We start from the raw sequence: 22198 nt of genomic DNA on the forward strand, positions 1-22198 counted from the left end.
TACTCCTTTTTTTTTTGCGAATATAGACTAACACGGCTGTTACTCTGAAACCTTAGGGGTTTTAAATATAATTGCTCTTCCTTATCTACACTAGGTGGAGAGTCGATTTCACACCCAGTTAGTTAAGGTGCACTCTAACGGTGAAGCATTTTCCCATTAAGTGGATGGAATAGGCAAAGACATTCAATTTTTTCTTTCAGTCCCAGCAGTGCACCTGGTATAGGCACTTTTCCCAATTACATCCTACAGAGTCTCTCCATCAGCCCTGATCTTGGCACTTGCAAATGATAAATCAAAGATTCCTGTATCTTCCAAGTGGTTCGATAGTAAATGAAGTGTCTAGCCCATCCCACCCCATCTCATTTAGGGGGGAAGTAGGGGTGAAATCAAAATAGCAAGCAGTGCAGAATAGCAGGGACCAGGGTTGGCTGGTACCAGATTTTCCCTCCATTAAATAGCTAAAAATGCAAGCAGTCCCAGCAGGGATTCACATTGAAGGGTGCATATCAGCAAAGCAGCAGCAGCGGCACAGAGCCAAGGTGAGGCTGCAAAGCGACAGTGAGGATGGTTTCCTGGTTGGAAGAGGCCAGGAGACCAAACACACCTGCAGGCTTGCTCCGCCCCAGTATTTCCAGCTCCAGCTGCTTGTCTCGGGCTCCTAACTCACCCAGGGCCGCTCACAGGAGGCAGGCTCTGAATGGACGTGCGCGCAAGACCCAGCAGGCTTGGAAGAGCCACCCTCGGAGATGAGGCGATGCTGCACCTGGCGCGGATCACATGCAAACAGCTTGCTGACCCTGGTCGGCGCCACCCCTGGCCTACCGCCCCAGTCCAAGCCAGGCAGGCAAGTGTGAGTTAAGTGCTGGTCGGTGGCGGGGCGCTGTATGAACCAGCATTGGTGGTGCGGGAAAAAAAATAAAAAGCCAAAACCAAAAGACATGAGCCCCTCCAACTGACCCTGCAAGGGCCCCACAACTGTCCCTGCCAGACTCTCATGTGCCTCCTCCCAACTGCCCCAGCTACGGACCCCACCATGCGCCTCCACCCCAACTGCCCCTGCCAGGGCCCCAAGCGCCTCCACTCCACTGCCCCAGGCAGGGCCCCATGCACCCCCAACTGACCCCAGATCTCCACATGCATCTACTAGGGTTGCCAACTTTCTAAGGGCACAAAACTGAACACCCTAGTCCCGCCCCTTCCATAAGGCCACGCCCTATGCCCCGCCTTCTCCGAGACCCTGTCCCTCCCCCCTCGCTCACTACATTCCCCCTCCCTCCCTGGCTTGCTCTCCCCCATCCTCACTCACTTTCACTGGGCTGGGGCAGGGGGTTAAGGTGGGGGAGGGCTCTCACTGAGGGTGCAGGCTCCAGGGTGGGGCCACAAAGGAGGGGTTCGGGGTGTTGGGGGGGCTCTGGGCTGGGGAGGGTGAAGGCTCCATCTTGAGGTGCAGGTTCTGGGGTGGAGCCAGGGATGAGGGGTTTGGGGCGCCGGAGGGGGCTCCAGGCTGGGAGGTGGGGAAGAAAGAGGGACCCAGGCAGAGCTGAGCTTTTAGTAAAATATAAATAAATAAATAAGAAAAGCGGCGCCCGGCCGGCGCGGGCTGCAGCTACAGTGCAACCAGCCCCCCGCCGGCTGGTGCGCCGCCCCCCCAGACTGGATGCCCAAAGGCGGACCAAGAAGTTGGCCGCGGGCACGGTGCCACCCCCGCTGCAAGGGCCCGGGGCGAAGGCCTCGCAGGCGGCCAGCTGCGACCGGCACTCAGTCTGCTCCCTCCCCGCCCCCTTGCTTGGTGAGCCAGCCCCGGGGCGGAGGCGAGCAGAGGCCGGCGGGGGAAGGAGGAGGAGGAGGAAGCCGAAAGCGAAAGGAAAACGGAGGCCGCATAATCCCCCCGCCCTTGCCAGGGCTGAGTCACGGAGCCCATGTGACGGGCGGACTCGAGTCCGCTGCCTCGTCCCCACCCGGGGCAGCTTCAGGCGTCCGGACCAGCGGCCGGGGCCTGCGGGAAGGGGCCGCGCCGAGAGATGAGGGCTGATGGCCACCGGGAGCTGCTGCTGCTGCTGCTCGTGGCTGGGATGCCTGCCCGCTTTGCAGGATCCCAGCCCCAGCAGCAGCGCAAGTGGCCTGTGCCTTACAGGTGAGTTGGTGGGCTGCTCAAGGAGCAAGGCTGACTCACTGTGTGTGTATACACACACACACACACACACAGAGTCAGGCAGCCGAAATCACTCCCACTTTGGGGTTTGTTTTAGACGCTTAATTCAGAGCCTCTTTGCCTCTCCTCTTTGGGTGAGTGTGTGTAAACCAGACATCATTGTAAAGCTTCCTTGTTCAGGGACTCACAGGGTTAAAAAGGCCTACGTTGAGTGTCCGCCTGCAGCGCTATAGGCACGCTTCCTATTTAGTTGGAAATGACCCCTGGATTTGATTGCAGAAGTGGCTAATCAGAGGTATACACCCAGGAAGAGTCTCTGTTCATCCAGGTAGCTCTTTTTGAAATCAAAGGGCTGATTTGTATCAGTAGGGACTATCCAAGTGAGTAACAGTTTGCAAGTTGCAGTTTTGGTCAAAGCCTTAAAAAACTTTAAGAATGGCCATACTGGGTCAGACCAATGGTCCATGTAGCCCAGTATCCTGTGCTCTGACAGTGGCGTCAGCTGCTTCAGAGGAAATGTATCATTGGTCTGATCCAGTGTGGCCATTCTTATGTACAGCACATTATAAATCAAGCCATCTCTGAACTGTTTAAGCATAGAAACTGCAACTACTTACTTCCCTTCTTCTGCCTGCAAAAGATAGAGTCTTAAACCAATACAAAAAACCAGGGACAGTCTCTGAAAACAGGTTTCATAACTCCAGAAAGTCATTGTGCTTCACTGGTTTGACTTAGCAAAAAGTTTTGTGAAATATTGTGTAACTAATTAAGATGGCTTTTTTGGTTTTTGCTTTTCAAAATTCCAGTCCAGATTGAGGAAGTGTGTAATGGGTCAAGAGCAAGCCTGAAAATTGCAGAGTGCTGAAAAATGTTGAGGTCACCATTGATTTCTTTTCTGCAATGATTTTCTTTCTTCTAAGGGTGTTTTTTAAGTGCCCTAAAAATTGGAACTTCTGTGTCAGGACTCGAACCATTTTAGTCATTTTTTTTCTAGTTCTAGTACATTAGTAAATCTAGTTTGCCAAAGGACTGTTTAAGTGAGACCTCTGCTTTTTTCTGATACCTGTTTTAGTTTGGTAGACTCCATCCTCCCATTTCATTATTGTACATAATAAGGTGTTAATAGTGATATAGTTAAAGCACCTGGCATGCTTTCCATTTAAAACTCAGATTTCCAGAGAGACTATAAATCTGTACTAACGATTCCCTACTGGCAGCAATTGACTCCTTTAAAAAAAAAAATTAAAGTTTGGGACTTACTTCTTTTTTAAGTCATTCAGAGTAATTCCTTGTTTGTCAGTAGCATCTCATCAAATTCTCAATTTATGAGTAAGAGGATAGGTCCTGTAGACTTGACCTGGAATCTGAAAATCAACCTGTGTTCTTTCTAGCTGGTGGATCTTGGCCACAAACAGTAATAAGTGCCCCAATTTTCAGTGATACTTATAATTTAATTCTCATTGTAGTAAGTAGGAGCTGCAGCTGCCTGAGGCCTCAGAAAATCAGGTCAAAATATTTTGTAATTGGAACTTAGTTAAAAATTGTTATTGATGCATGAACCAATATAGATTCCTGCTCACTGTTCTATGGCTGTATGGAATCTTCAGTGCTAACAGAAGTTAATTGTGCCATAGGATTTTTTTTCTTTAATTTAAATTAAAATTTAAATATTCAGTGTTATAAAGTAGGGAAGGACTTGTGGGAGGGGGTAGAGAGGGGTGTAAATTATTACATCTAGTGAGTGTATGAGGGATAGGGGGGCAGCAGGTTTGTAGAAATTTTGGTGGTGCCCAGAAACAACCCCCCCCTTCCCCCCGCAAACTCCACACACACACCAGCCTAAGGCTCTGGGAGGGAGTTTGGGTGGGGGAGGGGGTCTGGGGTTCAGGTGATTGGGGTACACGAGGGGGTGGGGATGCAGGCTCTGAGAGGGAGTTTGGGGTGCAGAAGGGGTGAGAGGTCAGGCTCTGGGAGGGAGTTTGGTGGGGGACGGGGATTGGGGTGCAGGCTCTGGGCTGGGGCAGGGGATTGGGGGGCAGGGTGCAGGCTCTGGAAGGGAATTTGGGTGCAGAAGGGGTGAGAGGTCGAGCTCTGGGAGGGAGTTTGGGTGGGGGAGGGGATCTGGAGTGCAGGCTCTGGGAACGAGTTTGGGTGCTGGGTGCAGGCTCTGGGCAGGGGTGCGGGAGCAGGTGGGTGTGCAGGCTCTGGGAGGGAGTTTGGGGACAAAAGTAGGTGTAGGGGAGGGGTGGGAGTGCAAGAGGGAGTTAGGGGGGAGGAGGTGCGGGGTGCAGGATGGGGGGGAGGGGTGCAGGCTCTGGGAGGGAGTTTGGGGACAAAAGTAGGTGCAGGGGAGGGGTGGGAGTGCAAGAGGGAGTTAGGGGGGAGGGGGTGCGGGGTGAGGGGTGCAGGCTCTGGGAGGGAGTTTGGGGGCGAGAGGAGGTGCGGGGGTGGGGATGCAGGAGGAAATTTGGGGGCCGAAGGGTGTGTTTGCAGAGGGGGTGTGAGTGCAGGTTCTGGAAGTGGATGGGGGGGTTCGATGCTTACCTGGGGCACCCCCTCCGACAGCGGCTCCTAGGCGGGGCAGGCCGGGGGGGGTCTCCTCATGCTGCTGTCTCCAGGCACCGCCCCTGCAGCTTCCCATTGGCCACAGGGGTGTTTGGGGCGGGGGCAGCGCGCAGCAGCACAACCCCCTCACACGGGCCGCAAGGACCTGCCAGCAGCCACGTGGAACTAGCATGCAGATAGCCGCTTAGCCCCGCTGCCCTGCTGGGTGGCGGCGGGAGCCCGCGGGCTATTTTATAATCGCCTGGGGGTGGCAGGTGGGGCCGGAGGAAACGTGGGGGGAGTGTGTGTGGTGGGGAGGTGGGAAACTTTGCTGGAGCTGGGCCCCTGGGACAGGAATATTCCTGGTGCACTGGCCCATAGAACTCGCTGCCCATGGGGGCAGTGTATTCCCAGTATCAAAGACTGATTACTGAATGCTAGAAAGGAAACAAAACACATAGTAACTGAGGGATTGTTCCTCCATCCACTGAAGTCCGTGGTGGGGTTGCCATTGACTTCAGTGGGTGCAGAATTAGGCGCTATGACTTCAAACTTGTTGAAACAAAACCAACCCTTATAAAGCATATAGGAGCCTGATCATCTCATATCTTTATTGGAGAACTTTTGCAGTGGAGAAATCATGGTTTTATGTTCTATATTGATAGTACTATACAAGTAGAGTCTGGTTTTCAGTTATCGTGAAAACAAGGTATGATTACCTAGAATGAGGTTTAATGGGAGAGCTGAAAATCTCTGGAGGATATGAGTGGATTTCATATTCTTAGGCCTTCTTTATATGGGGGAAATTAACTGGTATCAGTATTCCAGAATAGCTGTTGTGGTATAATTTAGCTGTTCCCAAATAACTCTCTTTTGTCGACACTGTTTCAGAATAAAACTGATCTCATTTCTGAATAATTACTCCACATTGTGAGGAGAATAATTATTTTGGAGTAAAGTCAATTTTTATTCCAGAATAGTGTCTACAGGGTGCTATTCTGGAATACCTATTCCAGAATAGCTATTTCCTGTGTAGAAAAGCCCTTAGGACCAAATTTTGAGACACATCTTAAACCAACCTCTAATCTTGTGACCACAGTGTAGTGTGTGCAAGTTACTTGCAAGTGCAAGTAATTACAGTGCAATTAACATTGTTTCCCACATTAGACATCTAAATGTTATTATTTGCACATATTGAAGACGCTATTTTAAGCCTCAGTCCTACAAACATGCACCTGAGTAATCCTATGAACTCATTTGTGTACGTGTTTTCAGGATTGAGGTATTATGACTTTTAAAGGTGCTGCACACCCATAGCTCCCATTGACTTTAAGGGGAGCCCCAGGTACTCAGAACTTCTAAAAATCAGGCCATTAGAGGCTGTTTTGGAAAGTGGCTCTTAAAATAAGTGTCTTTGTGGCTTCCTACCTTTCCTCTGAAGCTACACTGAGAGTTTTCCATGCTTTTGTTTTTAAACGTAGGCGTTTTGATTACCGTCCAAAAACAGATCCCTATTGTCAAGCTCGTTACACTTTCTGTCCTACTGGCTGTCTCATTCCAGTAATGAAGGATGAGGATGTCATTGAAGTCTATCGATTACAGGCTCCAGTGTGGGAATTCAAATATGGGGATCTGCTTGGACATTTGGTAAGGTGATGTTTTCATTTAACAAAAATTTGTAGTTGCAAATCAGTTAAATTCAGCAGCAAATGTCAACAATAGGACTTCATTCATTGTACTATTTCAGCACAGTTGTGTGGAGTATTGAAGGCTATGGGCTAGAAAACCACTAACCTTGAAACGAATTATGGGAGTAATTCAAGACAGATTAGGAAAAGAACATGATGTGGTATTTTTGCCCTTACATACCAAGCATTGGAAATGTATTGTGTGTGCATTAACTTGTATTTATTTGCATTTTTACATTGACTTTAACATCACTTACAAAGAACACCTTTGAGTTGATCCTTTATGACAAAATGTCTGGCTAGTGTGTAGGAAAGATCTTGTTAATCTTATACATCTACAGCTTTGTTTTGTTTTTTTTAAATGAAGAAGTAAGATCTCACAGTAAACAAAGTCTGATTTGAATTAAATTTTGTATGAACATGGATATCTGTCTGATCTGGAAAACCAGACTGCAGTCTTCCCTGTGGATCACTCACTGACAGTGTTGCCAACTCTTTTGACTTTTATAACAACTCTTACAATATATGGTGTTTCTCTTAAAGCCACAGCTCCTGGAATCATGTGAATGCAACAGAATCTCAGCTGCTTTTTTTAAAAGTAAGTTTCTAGCCCTCATGGTTGCAGAGGGACGCTTAAATAGGCGGACTCTAGAGAGTAAAAAATGAAAAGGCAAATAAGCTGAATCCAACGCTTATTGTTAACAGCATGAATTTTAAGGTAATTCCATGATTTTGGGGGCCTGACTCATGATTTTTGAATGCTTGTAGTTGGCAACACTGAGGTTTTCAAATGCTTTACATTACTTTGTACAGGATTGGGTCCACAAAAGGAGCTTCGTTTGTTGATCCTTGGCCCACAATTTGGGGTGGGGGGGATATGCAAAGGTAAGAGGGAGTTTGATGCCTAACTACGATTGAATATCTAACTCATAATTACCACTACTACAGGCTGCAAATGGAAGTAGGTGCAGGATACAGACAAGTATGATGTGAATCAATGTTTGTGTAATTTAGTGTGGTACATCCCATTACAGTACCCTGTTTTCTAAACTACTGTACAGTAGGTAAGTAATGCAAAGTGAAGTTGCCACTACCAGACCATTTTTCTTTGTGTTCATGATCTTTCCTCAGAATATTATGCATGATGCTGTTGGCTTCAAGAGCTCTCTAACTGGCAAAAACTACACAATGGAATGGTATGAACTCTTCCAGCTTGGAAACTGCACATTTCCGCATCTCCGGCCTGACAGGGATGCACCATTCTGGTGTAATCAGGGAGCTGCTTGCTTTTATGAAGGAATAGATGATGTACACTGGAAGGAAAATGGGACCTTGGTTCTGGTGACTACTATATCAGGTAGATTTTGGAATCCTGTGGTGACACTAATATCATGTCAGACAATATCTTTCCACTCACTTTTTGTGAGTCATTTGCAATGCACAGTGACTGAAGTTGTTAATTTGAAATTGAAATATTAGTTTTCTAATTTTCTGAATATAGGAAGTGATATGGTAATACTGTTCTTTGAACAACCCATGCTAAAAAGATGCTGTTAAGTGAGAATTGCTTGCTATGTCACATGAGCACCTCTGTCGGAATAATGCAGTCTTTTGAGTGTAAAAATAGCAAAACAGCGGAACCATTCTGGCCTCTTTTCATACACTTGTGTTGGAACACAACCTCCTGCTGTCAAGTGGCAGATGAATTTTAAAATGGAAAAATTGAGAGAATTGTGTTGTGTTCTATTTATCGGTTTGAGAGCACAACAGGAAATGCTCTCAAGAACAGCTACAGTCACTCGTCTCTTTTTTCCAACTGCTGTATCATAAAGCTGCAAATAGGCCTATTACTGCTACTGGGATTATCTATCTCATATTGCAGGACAAGTGGTGTATTTATTATACTTAGTCTTTTTGTATAGCTTATCAAAATAGCTTCTTGGTTCAATCTACATTATAGGCTCATCATGGCCCCTTAATGTGAAACTGAAATGCTAGAATAAAATAATACTCTCCTTAACAGATACTGAACAAATTGCATGAAAAGCTCATACAAGAATCTGCTGCCTTTTAAATAAAATGTATAGAAGTGTTCCGTATGTTCACCTAGCCTGCTAAGCCTCTGGCACACTCTACAGCAGAGGTGGGCAAACTAAGGCCCGTGGGCCACATCCAGCCGCAGGACCATTCTGCCCGGCCCCCGAGCTCCTGGCCCGGGAGGCTCACCCCCGGCCCACCTTCCGCTGTCCCCCCTCCCCTACAGCCTCGGCTCACTGCGCTGCCAAGCACAATGTTCTGGGCAGCAGGGCTGCAGAGCCCGTCCAGACCCCTCTGCTCTGTGCTGCGCGGTACGTGGCTGGCTCCAGCTGAGCGGCGTGGCTGCCTGTCCTGGTGCAGCCGCATCGCCAGCCAGTGGTGCTCCAGGCAGCGCGGTAAGGGGGCGGCAGGGGGTTTGAATAGAGGGCAGGGGAGGTCAGGGGCCGGGGGTGTGGATAGGGGTCGGGGATGTCAGAGGGCAGGGAACGGGGGTAGAATGGGGGCAGAGGTTCCAGGGGCAGTCAGGGAGAAGGGGTGGTTGGATGGGGCAGGGGTCCTGGGGGAGCAGTCAGGAAGGAGAGGGGGGGTTGGATGGGGTGGCGGGGGGCAGTTAGGGGTGGGGCGGTTTGGGGGCGGTCAGGGGACAGAGAGCAGGGTGGGTGGATGGGGCAAGGGTTGTCAGGGAATGCGGGGGTTGGATGGGCAGGATTCTCGGGGGGCCATCAGGGGGCGAGAAGCGGGGGGCGTCGGATAGGGGGCGGGAGCCAGGCCCTCCATACAATTTCTGAAACCCGATGCGGTCCTCAGGCCAAAACGTTTGCCCGCCCCTGCTCTACAGGCTGCTTTTCTTTCTAAGCAGCAAAAATCCGATTAAAACTATGGACTTATGTGCTTCAAATGCTAACGTAATGTATTATTCTACCTAAGTTCCCTTCCATTTTCATCAGCTTGGCATCTCAACCTTTGAGTCTGCAGATTCCATTTGACTGATGCTGCTAAGAAATAAAAAGCAGCCCATATAAAGTGACAGAGCCTTAACTAACTAACTACATGGGTCTCCTCCATATTATTCATACATCCACACCGGTTCTTTCAGATTTGTTGGTAGCCTCTGGTACTGTTGATCATAATGTATTTTTGAACTTTCCTGTGGGTCCTAGCGGGAGTGGTTAGAATATTATTTGTGAGGTACTTTCCTTTTGGGGAGATGCTATGTGCAGTTTTGGCAGGTTGCTCATTTTTCCAAGGGCCTTTTGTGAAGGTAATCCTTGACTCCATTCCATTTTCCCTGTTCTCTGGCACATACGTGAATCTGCTTGGGGAGAAAGTCAGATGGTTTGGGTTGTAGTGCTGCAGCACATTGATGACACTCATACATCTTTTACCTGAATCTCTATTCCTGTGTGTCTCGTATAATCATATATACATGTGCTAATTTGGTGTACATAGGAATTGCCAGACAGCATCAGGTCCATGGTCCATCTACTCCAGTTTCCTATCTGTAACAATGGTCAGCAACAGGTGCTTCATATGCAGATGCAAAAAACCTACAGTAGGCAGATGTGGGATAATCTCTTTCTCCTCCCCCCCCCACCCCTCCCAGTGGCCTCCTACTTCTTAATTAGAGATTGGCTTAAGCCCCGAAGCATGAGGTTTTATATCCTTTCCAAAAATGTTTAACGTTGATTGTTATAACACTGGATATTCTTGTTGTTCTTGTAAATACCTAATCCCTCTTTTAATTCTTGTTAAATGCTCCCTCTTGGTGACATCCTGTGGCAATGAGTTCCATAGTCTAATTATTCATTGTATGAAAAAGTATTTCTTTTCATCAGTTGTGAATTTGGCTGTATACTGAGCAGTGGTTTTTCATTAATCTGTCTACGTTGATGCCGAGGTTTCTTTCCTGAGTTGACACAGTTAACTAAGAATCATATAAAGTGTACAGGCAGTTCAATTTTCCCCCCCTCCAACATGCATTACTTTGGATGTACCAACACTGAACTTCATCTGCAGATGTGCTGTCCATTTATTTAGCTTGGTCCATCACAGTCATCTCTGGATGTGACTATCCTAAATAACTCTATAATATCTCCAAATTTTGCTACCTCACTACTTGCATCCTTTCCAGATTGTTAATGTATTAAACATCACTGGACCTAGCACAGAATCTTGAGGCACCCCACTGTTCACCTTGTGCCATGATGAAAATTGACCATTTCTACTTCTTGTTTCTGTATGCTAACCAGTTTTGATCCAGGACACTAATTTGTTTCTCACCGCAGGGCTACTTAGCTTCTTTAGTAGCTTCTTGTTAGGGACCTTGTTGAAGGGGAGTTGTTTCTCTTTTGCCCGGTACTTTATTGACCTATTCAAAGAATTTTAAGAGATTATTGAGACAACTTCCCTCTGCAGAAACCTTGTGGTTAGGCCTCATCATATCATGATCTTCCAGGTGTTTTATTATTTGGGTTTTAATTATCGTTTCAATCAAGTACAGCTGTTAGGTTTACTGGTGTGTAATTCCCTGGATCAGCCTTGGAGCCTTCTTATAACATAGATATCACCTTTCTGTCCAAAGTATACCGGCTGTTTTTAATGATTGTGTATTTTTGGTAGCCAGTGTGCCACTTCATACTTAAGTTTCTTCAGCACTCTTGGACGTACACTAGGCCTGGTGACTAGATGCTTTTTAAATTATCAGTTTGCTCCATCAACTTGTCTTCTGACACCTCAATGTCTGGTGGTACCTCATGTGTATTACCAGAAGAGAGCAGATCTGAGGTAACTATCTCCCTGACGTCCTTTATGGTGATGACTGAGGCAAAGGAATCATTTGTTCTCTCAGCAGTATCCTTATTATCCTCCTTAATTGCTCCCTTTCACTCCTCTGATGCAACAGACCACCAGTTTTTTGCAGGCTTCTGATTTCTAATAGACTTACAAAATTTCATAGTTTGTTTTTATACCTTTTTAGCTGTTTGCTTTTCAAAATCCATGTTACCCCCCCTAATTTCCATTTTACATATTGCTTGCTGTAATTTATGTGTGTTTATTGGTTTCATTGGGATTATATTTCCAAATCTGGAAAGATCTGTTTGGTTCAAATAACCTCTCTAACCTGGCCATTTAGCCAGACTGGTTGCCTTTTTGCTTTCCTTATGCCTTTTTGTTCAGAGGTATACATGCCTTCTGAGACTTTGCTATTATTTCCTTATGCCACATCTAAGGATTTAACTGCCTTTACTTTTGACTTTAGGGCATTTTTGACTAGTCTCCTTTTTATTGAAATATTCCTTTCTAAAGTTTAGTGTAATTTATGTTGTTTTTTGGTACCTGACTTCCCCATAGGATGTTGAATCTAATTGTCTTGTGATCATTACTACTTAGTGCAGGGGACCGCAAACTACGGACCATGGGACAGATCCAGCTCGTCAGGGCTTTAAATCTGGCCTGTGGGATTGCCAGCCCCTCGCTGCACCACGGCTAAGGCAGGGTCCCTGCCTGCTCTGGCCCATGCTGCTTCCAGAAGCAGCCGACACCACGTCCCTGTGGCCCCTAGGGGAGCAGAGGGCTCTGTGCTCTGCCCTCGCCTGCAGGCACTGCCCCCCCCGCACCGCCCCTCAGCTCTCATTGGCCAGGAATGGGGAACTATGGCCAATGGGAGCTTCAGGGGTAGTACCTACAGGTGAGGGCAGCGTGTGGCGGAGCTGGCTGCCCCACCCCACCCCCAGGAGCTGGCCACTTCTGGGAGTATATTTTAATTGTCAAAATAACACAGAAACGCAACAACAATATAATCACACCATTTTCAATTATTTTGGTAATTTTATTTCAAAATACTTGTGGGAAAATAATTGAAAATGATGTGGATATATTGTTGTTGCGTTTCTGTGTTATTTTGACAATTAAAATATGCAGAACTTTGCAGATTTTTAAATTTTTGGTGCAGAATTCCCTTGAGCACTAGGGGTCTGTGTGGCGCAATCTGGGTGCAGGCAGCTCGGTGTGGGGTTCTGGATGCAGGGGGAATGGGACTCTGCAGGGGAGTCTAGATGAAGGTGGTTAGGGCTCAGTGTGCGTGTGTGTGTGCGCGGGGGGGAGGATGTGTGGGGGTCAGGGTGCAGCTGTTCAGTGGGATGGGGGTCTGGGTGTGGGGGATCCTGATGCAGGGAGTGAGGCTTGGCCGGGTAGGGATTTGAGGGTCTCAGTCGGGGGTTCCAGGTGCAGGGGGTTCCTGATGCAGAGGGGGCTTGGTGTGGGGAGGGTGTCACTGTACAGGGAGCTGTGCTCCCTGTCCGCCCAGTCCCCGTGCATCTAGACGACCCCCCCTCCCCCTGCACAGAGACACCCCCACACACCCCCATGGTGCAGAACTTCCTGTAGCCAGGGGAAGTTTCTGGGGCTTGATCTGACCCAGCCCCGGCTGCTCTATGCAGGGAAGGGGGAACTCCATCTCAATCCTCCTCTTCCTCCCCCACCCCACCCAGCTGAGACTAGAATATTAGGGTTGGAAGAGATCTCAGGAGGTCATCTAGTCCTATCCCCTGCTCAAAGCAGGACCAACACCAACTAAATCATCCCAGCCAGGGCTTTGTCAAGCCAGGCCGTAGAGGTTTTTAAGGATGGGGATTCTACCATCTCCCTGGCCTAGGTAACATCCCTGGGCGGCCAGCGCATCCCCAGATCCCACTTCCCCCAGTGATTTACCTCTCTCTCTGGCTGCCCTAACAGAAGCATCTGAGCTGCCAAGCTGCCAGGGAGGGTGAGTGAGTACTGATGCAGCTTCTCTTTACTTCCCCTCAGAAACCATTTTCTGCAAGGAAGCAAAGGAATCTGTGGGGAGGTTTTGGACCTACTACCTTGGGACCCAATGCTGCAAAAACTAAGCAAATCAGCACTACCAAGAGTCTGCAGTTTTGGGCTCCTAATACCACAGCATTTCTTGTGCAATTGTGGTTTACTGGCATTCTCACTGTGATAGGAGAATGCTCTGGAAATCACTTTCTTCATTGCTCTGAAGATGGAGTGTGTTGACCTTCAGAAAATACGGCATGGCACTTTTACTCCCTCAGACCTTAACTTCGTAAGAAATGTGTGTGGGTTGGATTTCTTCAGTGGGTAGGTTTGAACGTGTTTTGGGTAGCTTGTGCCAGTTTTGGTGATTTACATTTTGTAATAATTGAAAATCACTTTAAAGAGTCAGAGTTGTTAGTAAGGGCATATGTTTTGAAACATTAAAAAAGTAAAAAAGATAATTTAAATTGCATGCCCAGTTCGTGCATAATCTTTTGTTTGTTTGTGGCCAGTGTTTTTTATTTAACAATAAAAATCCCAGTCTTGTGAAGAGAGGGAAACGCCATCCCACGATATACACTGCGGCACACCCCAAGAATGTGAAGTGTAATTAAAATTCTTCTCTGTGCGGCATACAGTGACAGGGTGGCTGTTAATACAGGATTTATGACTTGCTTTATTATGAACCTGAATCATAGGAAGTTCCAAAAATTCAACTAACTGTGATAAAAGAATAGGATTGTTGTTGCTATTGTTGTTTGTATTGTAGTTATGGCCCAGGACCCCCTTGCGCTAGGTGCTGTACAAACACAGGAAAAAGACAGTTCCTGCCCCAAAGAGCTTCTAATCTAAGTACAAAACAGGTGGAGACAGACAGACAGGGGAGTACAAGGAAACAATGAGACAAAATTGGTTAGTATATTAGGCAGTGGTCTTAGCAAACCGTTGCCAAGTGTTTTGTCGGCTTTGGGGCAAAAGTGTTTTTTTTTTAAAGGAGGGATTTGAAGGAGAACAATTAAGTGGCTTTTCGGATGTGTATGGGGAGCCCCTCTGAAGCAGTGAGGGGCAGCATGGGAGAAAGCACAGGTGCTTATTTGAAAATTTGACAAGTGAGTGATGGATGCTGGCATCATGGGCCAGTTGGAGGTAAGTGAATGAGAGATGGATAGGCAGAGTAGGGATAGACAGTTAAAGGCTTTACAAGTGAAGATAAGCAGCTTAGATTTGATGCAATAGCGAAAGGGGATGCAGTGGAGGGATGGAAGAGAGAGGTGATGTGGTCAAAGCAACAGGCTAGGAAAAGGGTATTCGCAAGAGCATTCTGAATGGATATGAGAAGGGCAAGACTGCAGCGGCAGCCGATTTAGCACAGTAGCGAAGACAAGCCCTTAGAGTTGTGTAAGGCATGTGGCTTTGTACCACATGACATTTTGATTAAAAACTAGAATGATCTAAAATTAACATGGCACACATTAAATTGATTAAAAACTGTATAATTGATAGGTCTCAAAATGTAATTGTAAATAGAAAATTGTCATCGAGTGGGTGTGTTTCCAGTGGGATCCCACAAGGATCGATTCATGGCCCTACACTAATATTTTTGTCAATGACCTGGAAGAAAACATAAAATCATCACTTATAAAGTTTGTAGATGACACAGAAATAGTGGGAGTGATAAATAATGAAGACAGGTCACTGATTCAGACTGATCTGAATTGCTTAGTAAAGTGTGTGCAAGCAAAGTATTTTAATATGGATAAATGTAAATGTATACATCTAGGAACAAAGAATGTAGGCCATATGTACATGATGGGGGACTATATCCTAGGAAGCGGTGACACTGAAAAAGCTTTTGGGGTCATGGTGGATAAACAGCTGAATGTGAGCTCTCATTGTGATGCTGTGGCCAAAAGAGCTAATGCAATCCTGAAATGCATAAACAGCGGAACCTCTGGTTTATAACCCTATATTTTACCTCTGTCAATAGCCCTGTATTCTATCTCAGTATTTGACACTGGTGTGATCACTACTGGAATATTGTATCCAGCTCTGGCACCCACAATTCAAGGATGTCAACAAATTGGAGAGTTCAGAGAAGAGACATGAGAATGATTAAAGGATTAGAACACATGCCTGATAGTAATAGACTCAAAAAGGTCAATCTGTTTAGCTTAACAAAGAGAAGGTTAAGGGATGACTTGAGTACAGCCTATTAATATCTACACAGGGAATAAATATTTAATAAAGGGCTCTTCAGTCTAGCAGAGAAAGGTATAACATAATCCAATGGCTGGAAGTTTAAGCTAGACAAATTCAGACTGGAAATAAGGTGTAAATTTTTAACAGTGAGAGTAATTAATTAGGCTAAGATTTTGTTACGGATATTTTTAGTAAAACTCACAGACTGGTCAGGGGCAATAAATTAAAATTCACGGAAGCCCATGATCTGTCCCTGACTGTTACTAAAAATATTCCATGATAAAATGGGCACAGGCTGGGCAGCTGCAGGGTGGCTGGGAGCTCTGGGACCCCACCACCTGTGGGGCAGAGAGCTACAGGGTCTCCCTGCCCCCTCCCCAGCAGCGGGGAACTCCGGGGTCCCCGTCACCCTCAGCAGCTGGGACCTGCAAGGTACCGCCGCAGCCTGTGGCGGCCGGGAGCTGCGGGGTACCCCCACCGCCCATGGCGGCTCAAAGCTTGGGGACCCGCTGCCTCAGGTGGCGGGGGTACCTCACGGCTCCCCGCCGCTGGGGGAGGTGGCAGGACTCTTCAGCTCCTAGCTCCCGAGGCTGAAGTCACAGAGGTCTTTGGAAGTCACGGATTCCGTGAATTCTGCGATCTCCATGACGAAATCATAGCCTTAATAATTAACCATTGGAACAATTTACCAAGGGTTGTGGTGGATTCTCCAGCACTGACCATTTTTAAATGACGTTTGGATTTTTTCTAAAAGGCATGCTCATTGTGAAGTATTTTGGGGAAGTTCATAATGGTCCCTTCTAGCTTTGTAATCTATTAATTGTATGCATTTGTCAGTATTGTTTTCCATAATGCTTATGGACATATCCTATTTTTATTTTTTACAGGAACAATGTTTAACCAAATGGGAAAATGGGTACAATGTGACAACGAAACTGGCATATACTATGAGACCTGGACAGTTCGAGCAAGTCCTGACAAGCATGCGGTAGTGTGGTTTGAATCTTATGAATGCTCGAAATTTATATTAAGAACATACCAGAAGTTGGCCGATTTAGGGGCTGTATTTAATAAGATACAAACAAATTACACCAGCATTACTTTGTTTACTGGAGAACCCATTTATTTGGGGAATGAAACATCTATTTTTGGACCTCTAGGAAACAAGACGGTGGCTGCAGCCATAAGAGATTTCTACTATCTATTCAAACCTCATCAGTCTGTTGAGGAGTTCTTCTTGAATGTCTTAAAAATAGTAGATCAGGTTGTCTTGAACCACCAGTTTTACCTCTTTTACAACTTAGAATACTGGCTTTTACCTATGAAGTCCCCTTACATCAAAATAACTTATGAAGAGATCCCTTTACCTAATGAAGACTATATGAAGGTTGGTTTGTAATTATTTCATTAGTACCAAAAATGCCCTTTCTCCCAGATGTTCCTAAGGATGTTGATGTTATATTGGTACGATTACTGCAGAAATGGCAGCTCCTTATACTGTATCTGCAGTGAGAAGGCTTTTTTGAATGTAGGTTCTATGTATATTCATTGACTCTTCACCCAAGGAAGGGCAGAACAAAGAGTCCCCTGCTTGCTAGCTGCATTACAGCCCCGGAATTCTCAAGGGGTTTGGACCTGTCATTGGCCACATGATTGCCAATCATCTGCTTCTTCTTAAGGATGGGAATCTGCAGGAGCTGGTTACCAGCAGACACAGGGGCTTGCTAGCTTGACTCCATCAAAAATGTACCTTATACCCATTGGAACAGTGTATATTTCATATTTGAAAGGATGGAACTGGGACCAGTTGTCCTGGAACATGATGAAGTCAGCAGACACGGAAATGGGTTGAGAGCTGTTAGTAGATTACAGCTGTCATGCTGATGACTCCTTTGTTAGAAGGTGGTGGTGGTGATGTGCAAAGTCTGACTCTGGTTCTAGGGAGTTAGCGTCTGAACACTTTGCTGTTGGTAATCTGCTGAGGTGATGGGTATTGATGAAAGAGGAATAATCACATCTAATTTGAGCTTGCAGTCTGTTTGTGTAGTACTAGGATTTTATGGTTGTATTTTGTATAATTTAGAATGAAGGATAAAGTGTGTATTAAATGTATTGATGTATGATATGATTTGACCATATTCTGCCAGCCATCTTTCTGAAAGCAGAAAGGAATGGCCTAGTGTGCCATTGGTAAAGATGCATCAGCCAGAATCTTGTGTCTGAAGCTGATTTCAAGGCAGTAATAGACCTTTAGGGTCACCACTTTGTTGTAGGTTTAAAATTAGCATTTTGAAATAAGTAAAATAATGCAATGATTGTTTTGTGCTGCATTGCAATTTGATGTTCCTGTTCAAATGTTCTGTGTAAATCATTCCAGTTTTGTGTGTGAATGAGGAATGTGTGTTTTAGAAGATAAGTATGAAGGCCATCACCGGACCAGATGTTCTAGGGAAGAACCAAGAACAGAGATAAAGGCGCCAGGAGATTGCAACATGTCCCTATTGAGATGTCAGAGGAGAGCAGATTGACGACTCTAAAGATGAAGCAGGCACCTATCAATCAGGACAAGATAGCTGTGATCAAAATCAGCATGGGGTAACTTCCTGAGAGACAGATAAAGGATGAGAAGAACAATTTAAGAAAACAAGCACTCGTCAAATGGCGATTGATTACAGCATGACAGTGCAAAATTCATTGGTCCCAATGAAGAAAGATCACTATATAAACAGGGTGCTTTGTCATGAAACTTTGGGTTCGTCCTGCCAAGACTTCCCCGGAGGATCGTGTTGCGACCAAGAGAACCCGGCTCCTCCGTACCTGTGATCAGCCCAGCTGGCCACTAGGTTGCTCCGGACTCTGAACTGGTAAGTATAACATCGACTTGTGCGTGTGATTGAATGCATATGCTAATTGTTGTATTGCCAATAAGCGCGGCATATTGCATTTTCCCCTGGAAAAGATCCTGTGTGTTTCTTATAAGCATGACATTTGGAACTAGTGACTGGTTACAGAAGCAACATCAAAACTTGTAAATTTGTTAATAAAGATTAAAATATTTGGTCTAATAACAGTTGGTAGCATTATTCCTTTCATGTAAATGAACACTCTACTCTGGAATATGCTAACATAGCAGTGGTGGTAGAGCTACCAGGGTACGATTATAAGGGCCCATGTTAGACCTGTATTATACAGCCCCTTCTCCCTCTGACAGCTCCCCCCTCTGTCTGCTACAATTACTACATTTTCCCCTAACATTCAGTATAGTTTACATTGTAGAAGACCTAGCAAATTTAAGGCATCAATCAGTGAAATGCATTACCGAACTTGCCAAATAAAAACTAGAGACTAATAGCTAGAACTTTTGGCCAAAGGAGGAGGTTGCAAGCCTCAGGTAGTTGATGTTTGGTACATGGAAGCCCTGCATCTTTTCTTCTTCTTTTTGGGCATGTTGATTCCAAAGTAGCTGCTTCACTCAGTATCTGCCACTGCCTCCAACAATAGTACAGTTATCTTGATGATTCTGCTCTAAGGACTAGCAAATAAAAATTAGTGTTGCCAATTATGTTCAATAGATTCTAGCATGGATAGGAGCAATTTCATTTTAGAGCTATTGTCTAAAGCAGAAGTGGGCAAACTATGTCCTTCGGGCCACATCCAGCCCGTGGGACCCTCCAGCCCGGCCCCTGAGCTCCTGGCCCGGGAGGCTAGTCCCAGTCTCTCCCATGCTGTTTCCCCTCCCCCGCAGCCATGCCCCAAGCCGTGGGCGCAGTGCTCTGGGCGGCCAGGCAGTGCAGTTGCAGAGCTGCAGCCTGACTCGGTGCTCTGGGCGGCATGGCTGTAGCGCCGCCAGCCACCAGCGCCCCAGGCAGCGCGGTCAGGGGACAGGGGGGTTGGATAGATGGCAGGGGAGTTCAGAGGTGTGGTTGGGGGTGTGGATAGGGGTTGGGGCAGTCAGAGGGCAGGGAACAGGGGGGTTGGATGGGGCAGAGGTCGCAGGGGGGCACTCAGGAATGAGGGGGGGATTGGATGAGGCGGCAGGGGGCAGTTGGCGGCGGGTCTGGGGAGCAGGGAGTGTTACTATGGGGAGGAACAGTGGACATCTCTCCTCACTTCCCCTGGAGCAGCAGCTCTGGCTGCTGCATTGCTTACCAGCCTATAGGAGCCTCAAGTAGGACAGCTTGACTGGCCCTGCCTGAGCTTAAGGGAGCTTCTAGCAAAGGATGGCTTCCTTCTGTATGGAGCTTCCCGGGAGAGATTAAGAACCAACAACCAGTTATAGATGACTCCCACATTATCCACCCCTGCCTTTCGTCTCCTTTGATCTTTCAGTCTGACTTTAAATTTGTCTCCTTTGTTTAGGCCTTAGGGGTGATTAGCACTAATTTCAGCAATATAGGAACAGAGTATAACAATATAGTTGTCAGACTAGTGGTCCACCTCATCCAGTATTCTGTCACTTTAAAGGCTAGTCCCAAATGTTTCAGAGACACCCTGGCAGGCACCTATAGAATAAGCAGCTTCCTGGAAAATTCGTTCTCACCCCTGAGAGGCCTAAATTGTGAGGGTTTAATATCCTTGACAAAACAGTTGCATTTACTGTAACTAACTACTCTGCATATTCCTGTGAGCCACATAAATCCTGACCCTTTGATCCACTGAGGCTCTTGGGCTCACTGAAATCCTGTGTCCAACAAGCAGTGTTGCATCAATGCAAAACCCTATTGTAGATAAAGGCTAAGATTTAAAAAAAATTGGGAGCCTAAACATAGGCTTCTAAACAACAAATATGATTTTCAGCCAGACTAAGCAGAGTGTTCCTCCCCTGCATATCAATTAAACAAAAGCCAACAACATACTTGGCCAAGGAAAGCTTGAAATGTGGGGTAAACTCTGCCAGTGAAGATCATGGGTTTGTTCTAGTAAGAAGTAGTAGCAGCACCAGTTATTGAAATTAGGGCTAGATAAGACCTTACTAATGTTTAGTGAAATGAATCTTTAGAGAATACTTTCTTCTTTTTGTAGACAAACGCCAAGAATTTACCAGTTTGAAACTCTACTCTTGCCTCCCTCCCTGCCTTTCATTAAGTATGGTTTGAGCAGGTTAGGCTGGCAACATGAAAATTGCAGTGCCTTACCTGAAAATTTCCCTTGGAGTAATGAGGGCCACAGATCTATGATGTTGAGGATCTCTGCTTTATGCAGCTTTGGAGGAACATCTTACCGTTCAGTCACTGGCAGGGCAAAATCTGCCAGCTGAGACGTTTCCACAGCCTAGACAATATCTAAGCACTCTGTATCAGGCCATGTCTGCACTACAAACTTTGATTGATACAAGTTACATTGGTGGACAGCTGCCAAAGTTAGCATAGCGCTTGTTGGTGTGCATGCTTGGGTCAGCACAGCATGTACTTACCAGGAGTGCTTGTGTTGATGCAAAGTGTGATGCACCATGGGTAGGTAGCCCAGTGTGTCACATGCCACCATTTGGCAAAATGCCTTGTGGGAAATTTTCACATCTGGTGGGGTTAGATCTCTGGGAGCTGGTGGTCAAGTTTCCAGCATGCAACTTTCACCATCCCATAATGTTATCCAAAACCCATAATTTTCATGCCATTTTAAAAAATTCCACAAACCTGAGGAGCACCTTTCTGGCAGCCATCCACAACAGCACGCCCCCCAGCTTTGCACTAGTCGCAGGTGTGTTGCAAATACAGGCTGCACAGCCCTCCTGTACTGGCAGACCTGCAGAAAGGACCATTACAGGGATATAACAATTTCTTCAAGGAAAGATTGCTAAGGGACATAGTGAAAAACAATTCAAGGTGGTTGTTGGCATACATGTAGTAGTTGTGGATGATGGAGCACTGCATCTGGACCCAAGAAATGAGCACTGACTTGTGGGATTGTATCATAATGCAGGTTTGGGACAATGAGCAGTGGCTGCAGATGTTCCTGCTGCTGTGGCCTGAGCAATCCCAAGTCCTGCAGCGAAGGGACATTCAAATCAGAGCTGCACGCTGGTAGATGAGAAGTGCAGGGCGATCGCACTCTGGAAGCTTTTAACGCTGGCTTGCTACCCATCAGTGGGCTATGATTTGAATTGGAAAATCCAATGCACAGCTGTAGGGCCATCAATCATCTCCTGTTACACAGCAAGGTGGTTCCTGAACTGCAGTGGGTTGATAGGTGGCGTGGACATCCCTATTTTGGCACCAACCCTTCTTGCAACAGAGTACATCAACAGAAAGGACTCCTTTTCTGTGGTTATGCAAACATTTATGGATCACTGGGGATGCTTCAGTGATATCAATATGGGCTTGTCACGGAAGGTGCATGATGCTCACAGCTTTAAGAACACATAACTGTTCAGACATTCTTTCCCAACTGGCAGATTACTATTGGTGATAATGAAAGGCCAATAACTCTGGGAGCCCCACCCTACCCTTTGTGCTCCTGGCTCATGGCCACCATGACAGCACCAAAGAAAGAGTCAACTACTGCCTCAGTGGGTGCAGTCTGACTGGGCTTTTGGTAGACTGAAGGGACCCTGGCAGTGTTTACACACTAGATTGGATCTCAGTGAGAAAAATATCCCACTGGTTAGAGCTGCCTCTTGTTGCTTGCATAATAGCTGTGAGACAAAGGGTATGACTAAGCAGCAAAGAAAAACCGTGGCTGGCCTGTGCCAGCCAACTCGCATTGGGGCTGCAGGGCTGTTTCATTGCTGTAGTCTGGGCCTCAGCTCAGCCACCGAACTCTATACAGCTCTGAAACAGCTCCA

At 46.4% G+C, this 22198-nt stretch overlaps 1 protein-coding gene across 1 annotated transcript; it reads left to right on the top strand.

Annotated features, from left to right (window-relative positions):
* Positions 1-1609: 1609 nt before the first annotated feature.
* Positions 1610-18485, top strand: CLN5 (CLN5 intracellular trafficking protein). The gene is made up of 4 exons (XM_073347092.1): positions 1610-2134; positions 6178-6343; positions 7516-7741; positions 16305-18485. Exons 1-4 carry the CDS (start codon positions 2022-2024, stop codon positions 16814-16816), a joined length of 1017 nt encoding a protein of 338 aa, XP_073203193.1. The 5' UTR covers positions 1610-2021; the 3' UTR covers positions 16817-18485.
* Positions 18486-22198: the final 3713 nt, after the last annotated feature.

The sequence above is a fragment of the Lepidochelys kempii genome, chromosome 1 (assembly GCF_965140265.1).
Source record: "Lepidochelys kempii isolate rLepKem1 chromosome 1, rLepKem1.hap2, whole genome shotgun sequence".
Classification (NCBI taxonomy): Eukaryota; Metazoa; Chordata; order Testudines; family Cheloniidae; genus Lepidochelys; species Lepidochelys kempii.